At 37.9% G+C, this 7,603-nt stretch overlaps 1 protein-coding gene across 2 annotated transcripts; it reads right to left on the reverse strand.

The window, feature by feature from the left end:
• Positions 1 to 121: 121 nt before the first annotated feature.
• On the reverse strand, positions 122 to 6,983 carry LOC137712503 (uncharacterized). Of its 2 annotated transcripts, XM_068451578.2 has the most exons (5): positions 6,302 to 6,983; positions 1,595 to 2,026; positions 1,163 to 1,493; positions 770 to 947; positions 122 to 462 (listed from the first exon to the last, which is right to left on the reverse strand). In XM_068451578.2, exons 1-4 carry the CDS (start codon positions 6,698 to 6,700, stop codon positions 811 to 813), a joined length of 1,299 nt encoding a protein of 432 aa, XP_068307679.2. In that variant the 5' UTR covers positions 6,701 to 6,983; the 3' UTR covers positions 122 to 462; positions 770 to 810. The 2 variants fall into 2 exon arrangements, with proteins under 2 accessions (XP_068307679.2, XP_088540200.1); XM_088684074.1 differs by lacking the exon at positions 122 to 462 and having other exon boundaries at positions 501 to 947.
• Positions 6,984 to 7,603: the final 620 nt, after the last annotated feature.

The raw sequence follows: 7,603 nt of genomic DNA on the forward strand, positions 1-7,603 counted from the left end.
TGGTTGAAGATATGTTATGCCATGAATTCCGTCATCTTTTACAACAATACCATGATTAGCTTTTGGAGATTGCAGAAGAAGCAAAATGAAAAACAATGGTAGAGAATTTAGAGAGAGAAAGTGAATGACTAAATATTGTATTCTTTGAACAATGAATGAATTACAGAGAGAGAGAGAGAGAGAGAGAGAGAGAGAGAGAGAGAGAGGTGTTTGTTATTTATACAATGTTTTTTGCTTCACTCATCAGCTACTAACCAACTTCCCTATATCCCTACAAATCCCAACAGACTAACAGCCTACAATCTCAACAAACCCATACTGATTTGTACATATCAGTCAATGCACCCATGGCCTGAAGCAATAACTTAATGTTTCTTGAGTATTCATCTAATAAAAGGCTATTTGGGAACAAGACTGGATCTTGAAAATAATCTAATGTGCTGCAACAACATACATGGAGACCTATAAAACAAAAAGCAAAGAGCATTGGTAAGTAATAATAAAACAGAAAAACCACACAAATCACAATCAGAAAAGTTTTAGATACATAACATCTGGCAGTTTAGATGTTGCTAGCCGAATTATTTGAATGAAATTTTTTTTTCTGTATATTTCGGTGGTGGTTTGTAAATGTTATGCTTGACGATACAGAATGCAGAATGTAGGAGGGAAGTGTTTTATCCTCTAAAACGCAGCAGTAGTAATCTGAGATGCCCAAAAATGGCGAAATTTAAATGCAACTGCGTAAAAACCGCAGCACAAGTCTAACATTAGAGGTGAAGTGCGACGGCCTCGAAAACACGGCAGAAATTATGTGAACGTTATCGTCTTCCCGAGCACGAAAAGAGCCAGTGTGACCTCAATGAAGCAGATAGTGCTAACGAGTCCCCGGTCAATCGTCCATCCATAGAGGGTAATTCCCGTAGGGTTGGACTGCATGTAGGTCACTGAAAACAATAGTAAACTTAGTTACACTCCAAAACTAAAACACAATGGACGAGTTCAATAACTGTTTTGGTTTTAGTTTTTAGTTCTCTGCACAATGAAAAGTTTGGAAAAACAAAATAGTTGTCAAACGGGCCTTTATTTGGTTTCATGTATGCTTAATAATCAAACCATTTAATCAGAGGTTACAGAACATGAGGAAGTTGTAAGGGCATACCAAAAGATTGTCTTTTCTGATAGAGGGACATGTGTGAGGCCAATTGTGTATTTGTAGGCTTTGGAACATAATCAACTGCCTCCAGATCACTTTCTGAGTAGCTTATCGGCAGTGAAGCAGCAATAGAAATCTCCAAGTTCCCGGAACTGTTGGTGATTCCCAAGTTTCCGGAGCTATTATTGGTTCCCCGTCGAGGCGCATCTTTGGAGCTGCAAGTGACCATAGCATGCCATCTGCTAGTCACCGATCCAAGCGCCTGAGCTCTGTGTGAAATCTTCGAAGCTGCATGCAGGCATATAACTAGCCCACCTACCTCAACAATGGAACAGACCTGCAACAGTCATAACCAAGTAACGTAGGTTAAGCGTGAGAACGTTCGAATTGTAAAATCTAGTCTCGTCCAATGTATTGGTCACATTGTTCTGAACTTACTACAAAATCGCCGCCATTGATGAGGTTGATGGTCCCGTGCTTTGATGTTGTCTGCAGTAGAGCCACAAACTGGCTTGCTGTCACAACTAAGAGCTGAAGAAGAAGATAGATTCGGAATCTGTGGCTGATCTTCGATAGGTAATGCGTTAGACGAATATGTTCGTCAATGTATGCAGAAACATCCAAGTCCCTTTCTAAAAGTTTTCCATAGTTCTCAAAGTGAATCATATGCAAATTGCAAACCAAGTTGAACAAAGCACTGCCTAATAGGAGAATGATGCTCGAATACGTCCATGACACGAGCACAGCAAGCAGTACGACAACAGATTTCCACCATGGATCGTGATGAAGAACAAGAACACGAGTGATTTCTCGAGCCGCCTTCAGAAGGAAGCAAGGTAACACCCACGCAGCCAGCAAGCGGTAGAATTTCTGAAGCAATATACATCAGAATCTCATGCTATGTAAGCTACAACACGTAATTTCCTACTGAAGTAGTTCATAGCAGATCAAGCAAGATAGCAAATTTGTTCTAAACTTAAGAATCTTAAAAAATATTTTAAAGCTAAAACTTCACCTAAATGCAGGCGACAATGAACGCATTAAATTTCAGTTTTCGGGTTGTTTACCATTGTTGGAGCAATATTAGAGAATATGAAAATAACATAAGAATTCCAAAGATAGTAATCATAAAGAAAATCACAACATCAATTATTTATAAGAATTATATAAACAACTGGGGAGAAAGTTAGAAATACTAACAAATTTGGAGATTGAGGCTTGCATAAATGCCATACTCTTGTGTTTGTAGTTCGATAGGTGTCCGTTTTCCAGAATTCAACAATTTATAATACAAAGTCAAAGCACTTCAATCTTCGAACTCTTAACAAATTTTATATATTTCGTACTCTCAAAACACAACTCCGCATGTGTAAGTTTATCTTATATTGCCTGTCCCAAGCCTAGATAAAGGAGGAGGGGGAGGGCGTCAGGTAGTCGATAGCCGACACTCCTAGGTTACGTCGAATCCTTATGAAAATGAATCTAGAACGAAATCGCGCTAAAGCTAGGGCGTCACCCGTAAGTGGCGCGCTGTGTGGCCTGAGCACAGTGATAAGTGAGTAAGGGTCGCTGTATCTCCATCGGCACCCGGATGTAGTGTTAAATGAGCAAAGGGGTCATAGAAACTTCTTTTTGAACGATTCCACTCAAAGTTGTTTGGGAGCATATGCTCCTATCAACTTTACACAGGACACACAAAAGAAGTACTTTGATCCTATTAGACGGGGGAGGGTGAAGAAGCTATGATAGAAAGGTAGGGTTCAAGAGCGTAGAATGCGTTTAGGAACGTGGAATATAGGAATCTTAACGAGAAAATCTATGGAAGTAATGGAAGTTACGGTGAGGAGAAGGATAAGTATTATGTGCCTACAAGAAGCTAAGTGGGTTGGTCTTAAGGCAAAGGATCTAGAAAACTCAGGTTTTAAACTTGGTATTTGGGCACAAGTAGAACAAGAAACGATGTTGGCATCATCGTGGACAAGACCTTGACACAAGATGTTGTAGATGTCAAGAGGGTAGGAGATAGAATTATGGCAATCACTATTGTAATAGGACAAGAACTCATCAATGTGATTTGTGCGTATGCACCTCAAGTAGGGTTGGATACAAGTTTAAAGGAGAAATTTTGGGAAGATCTTGGAGATTTGGTGCAAGGAATTGCTCAGATAGAGAATGTATTTATAAGAGGCGATTTAAATGGACACATGGGTAAGGAGACAGACAATTATGGAGGTTTTCATAGTAGCCATGGTTTTGGGGAGAGAAACGAGGATGGGGAAGCCATCTTGTATTTTGCAATGGCATATGATCTATTCTTAGCTAACACCTTTTTTAAGAAGAAAGAAGAAAATGTGATCACCTATAAGAGTGGGTCGTTAAAAACATAAATAGATTTTCTTCTAATGAGGAAAGGGGATTGTATAACTTGAAAGAATTGCAAAGTTATAACAAGAGAGAGCTTGACTAATCAACATCGTTTGTTGGTGATGGATGTACATATCAAAAGAGAGAAAAAAAAGAACAAGACTTGGAAGAAGTGCCCAAGGACTAGATGGTGGAATCTAAAAGGAGAAAAACAAGCTATTTTCAAAGAGAAAGTAATCACCCAATGCGTGTGGGATAGAGAGGGGGAAGCTAGCCAAAGATGGGATTCCATGGCTAGTTGTATCCGAAAAGTAGCTAAAGAGGTATTAGGAGAGTCCAAGGGCTTTGCTTCACACCAAAAGAAATCTTGGTGGTGGAATGAGGAGGTACAAACAAAGGTGAAGGTTAAGAAGAAATGTTGTAAAGCCTTATATAAGGATAGGACCGATGAAAATGGTGAAAGGTATAGAATAGCGAAGCAGGAGGCGAAGAAAGCTGTGAGAGAAGCTAAGCTAGTGGCTTATGACGATATGTATAAGCGATTAGGTACCAAAGAATGAAAGCTAGATATCTATAAACTAACTAGAGCAAGGGAAAAGAAGATAAGGGACCTAAACCAACTGAGGTACATCAAGGATGAGGATGGAAATGTTTTTGCTATAGAGAATGCGGTCAAAGATAGATGGATAGGTTATTTTTATAATCTTTTCAATGAATGACATGAAATGAGTACTTCTTTGGGGGAGTTGAGTAATTCAGAAGAGTGTAGAAACTACTCTTTTTACCACCGAATCAGGAAGGAAGAAGTGATTGTATCTTTGAAAAAGATGAAGCATAGAAAAGCAGTGGGCCCAGATAATATACCAATCGAAGTGTGGAAAGTCTTGGGAGAGATAGGTATAGCATGGCTCACAGATCTTTTCAATAGGATTTTGAAAACGAAGAAGATACTAAATGAGTGGCGAAAGAACACTTTGGTGCCTATTTATTAGAATAAGGGCGACGTACAAAATTGCTTGAACTATAGGGATATTAAGCTAATAAGTCATATAATGAAGCACTGGGAGAGAGTCATTAAGCACAGACTGGGGCAAGAGACACGGTTTCAGACAACCAATTCTAGTTCATGCCAGGGTGCTCAACCATAAAGGCAATCTATCTCTTACGAAGATTGATGGAAAGATATAAAGATAGGAAAAAGGATTTACACATGGTCTTTATAGATTTGGAAAAAACATATGATAAGGTCCCAAGAGACATTCATTGAAGGATTTTAAAGAAGAAAGAAGTACGAGTAGCATATATCCAAATTATAAAAGATATGTATGATGGAGCAAAGGCTTCTGTAATAACTCATGAAGGACAAACCGAAAGCTTCCCCATAACTGTAAGGTTACATTAAGGTTCATCCTTAAGTCCTTATCTTTTAGCATTGGTAATGGATGAGTTAATGAGACATATTTAAGATGATATTCATTGGTGTATGTTTTTCGTAAATGATATAGTGTTGATAGATGAAACTCGGGAAGGGGTAAATGCGAAGCTTAACCTTTGGAGAGAAGTGTTGGAATCTAAAGGCCTTCGCCTAAGTTGATAAAAGATAAAATATATGGAGTGCAAGTTCAGTGCAAATGGAGGCCAAAATGAGTTAGAGGTGAGGTGAGGAGATCAGGAAATACCAAAGAGCAACCGCTTTCGCTACCTAGGATCTATCTTGCAAAAGAACGGAGAATTAGATGGAGACCTCAACCATAAAATACAAGCTGAATGGATGAAGTGGAAGAGTGCATCCGACGTGTTGTGTGACTATCGAATGCCACTGAAGCTCAAGGAAAAATTTTATAGGACAACAATAAGGCCGACGATGCTGTATGGCACATAATGTTGGACGGTGAAACATCAACAAATACATAAAATCGGTGTAGCGGAGATGAGGATGCTTCGTTGGATGTGTGGGCACATGAGAAATGATAAGATTAGGAATAATGATATCCGAGGTAAAGTAGGAGTAGCCGAAATTGAAGGAAAGATGAGAGAAAATCGGTTACGGTGGTTTGGACATGTGCAAAGAAGGCCTACTGACGCTCCGGTTAGAAGATACGACCACGGGACAGAGGTCCAGGGTAAAAGTGGTAGAGAAAGACCTAGAAAAACTTTGGAAAAGACTCTAAGAAAAGATTTAGGGTACTTGAATCTAACAAAGGACATGACACAGAACCGAGCACAATGGCGTTCTAGGATTCATATAACCGAACCCACTTAGTAGGAAAAGACTTTGTTATTGTTGTCGTCGTATTCTCAAAGCACGACTCGAAAAACAAATAAATAATGAGATAAATAGAGTGGAGAAATCCTATTTCTCAAGGGTAATTAATTCTCTTATTTTCTACTTTATGAAGACAAATCAAAAACTTCTCCAACGAATGAGATAAACAAGTCTCAATCTTCAAGTTTGTCAGTATTTTTAAAATTAATCTCATACATAAGTAATGTTATGAATTTCTTTATGATTATTATTATTGAAATTCTTGTGTTATTTTTATTTTTTTTAATATTGTTCCAACAATTATTTAGTGAAACGCACACAAATATAATCTGTCACAAACTTTAAAAATAGAATCGGTATAATAAGCCTTATAAATCACGGTTTAGTGACCTTCTAGTTCTATTTTTGATTAAACATTTGTAACAAGTTCATATTTTTAGCTACAAAATGTTCACGAGCATAAAATAGAAAAGATTGAAAACAAAAAGTGGATTTGTGGGTGCTGTGAAACTCACATTGATCCTTTGAATGTACTCATCACGAAACAGAAGCATAAGGCCATGATACCGATCCACAAACAAGAACTTCCTCACTCCATACTTTCTGATGCTGTGAGAAACACAACCCAGAGAAATGGCAGCCATCAGAGACTCAGAAACCAGAATCTCAATCTCAAACCTTTTGATCTCATACTTTTCGCAGTCGGCGCAATCAATGATTTCGATAAGCAAGATAGGAACTGCAACACCCACAAGGAGAAATGCAAGCCAGGAGAGGATGAAGCTCCAGAAAGAGTACTGGCGGAAGCCAAAGAGTCTCAGAAATGTCTCAAATCTGTGGAGGGAGTGATCAAGTTTGGCATCTTCAGGTGGGTTTTGCTCTGATGCGTCTATCAGTGGGATTTGGGTTGCCATAAATTGATGGAAAAGTTTAGCAAGAATGGTTGGTTGGAAGTGGGTTTTTGTTCAAATAAGGAATTCCGTGTGGGGTTTTTAATTGGATTTTTAATTGGAGAATGTTCACTTTGTATTTTGGCTTTTGAGGGTGCTGAGTTACATTTTTCAACAGGAAGAAAAAAAATTGTTTATGTAGAATATTCTTAGGGCACTTTACTGATTTGGTTGTTGGATATCAATTTTTTTAACAAGCATGTCTTCCATATTACGCAGTCCAAGGGTCAAGGATCTCACCAAATTCTCTTTCCCTTACGTTTGCGACCCTTCTAGTAAGCTCAGTTATCGTATACATTAGAATCTTTAGTCATTAAATTCTTAAACAAAGATTCAATAATCAAGATCTAATGGTCAAAAATCTCCGTTACAAGTTATAATGGAACATAGTAACATTTTAGAGAATTTTTTATCGCATACATGAATAGGCATGTTGGTTAAACCAATGTATCTACCTTTTTACACTCAAATTCTAATATTTTACTTTCTAAGTTAAAAATATTTTTTTTCCCGACAAGCAATGATAATTTGATATTTCATTAATCATCTCAAAACAATACATATGTGCCAATTGGGTACAATACTCCAGTGATCAAGAAAATGATCTGGAGATGAATTTGCACAAATAAGACAATAATACTAAAACCCCTAAATGGCTACCACATGTACAAGAACTTTTCACATCACCCCTACAAATCTATCATAAAGCGATAGATATAACAAATTTGTATTGGCGAATTCCAAACGGTCATCGTCGAATAGTGTGACCACATAAAGTTCTCGCGGAAATGAGATCACATAAAATCATCATTAGTAGACGAGACCACATAACTCATCGCTTAAAGCAAAAACCAAATTCAGCCATCG

This window comes from Pyrus communis, chromosome 14, assembly GCF_041283825.1.
Source record: "Pyrus communis isolate YQ-2024b chromosome 14, ASM4128382v1, whole genome shotgun sequence".
NCBI lineage: Eukaryota > Viridiplantae > Streptophyta > Magnoliopsida > Rosales > Rosaceae > Pyrus > Pyrus communis.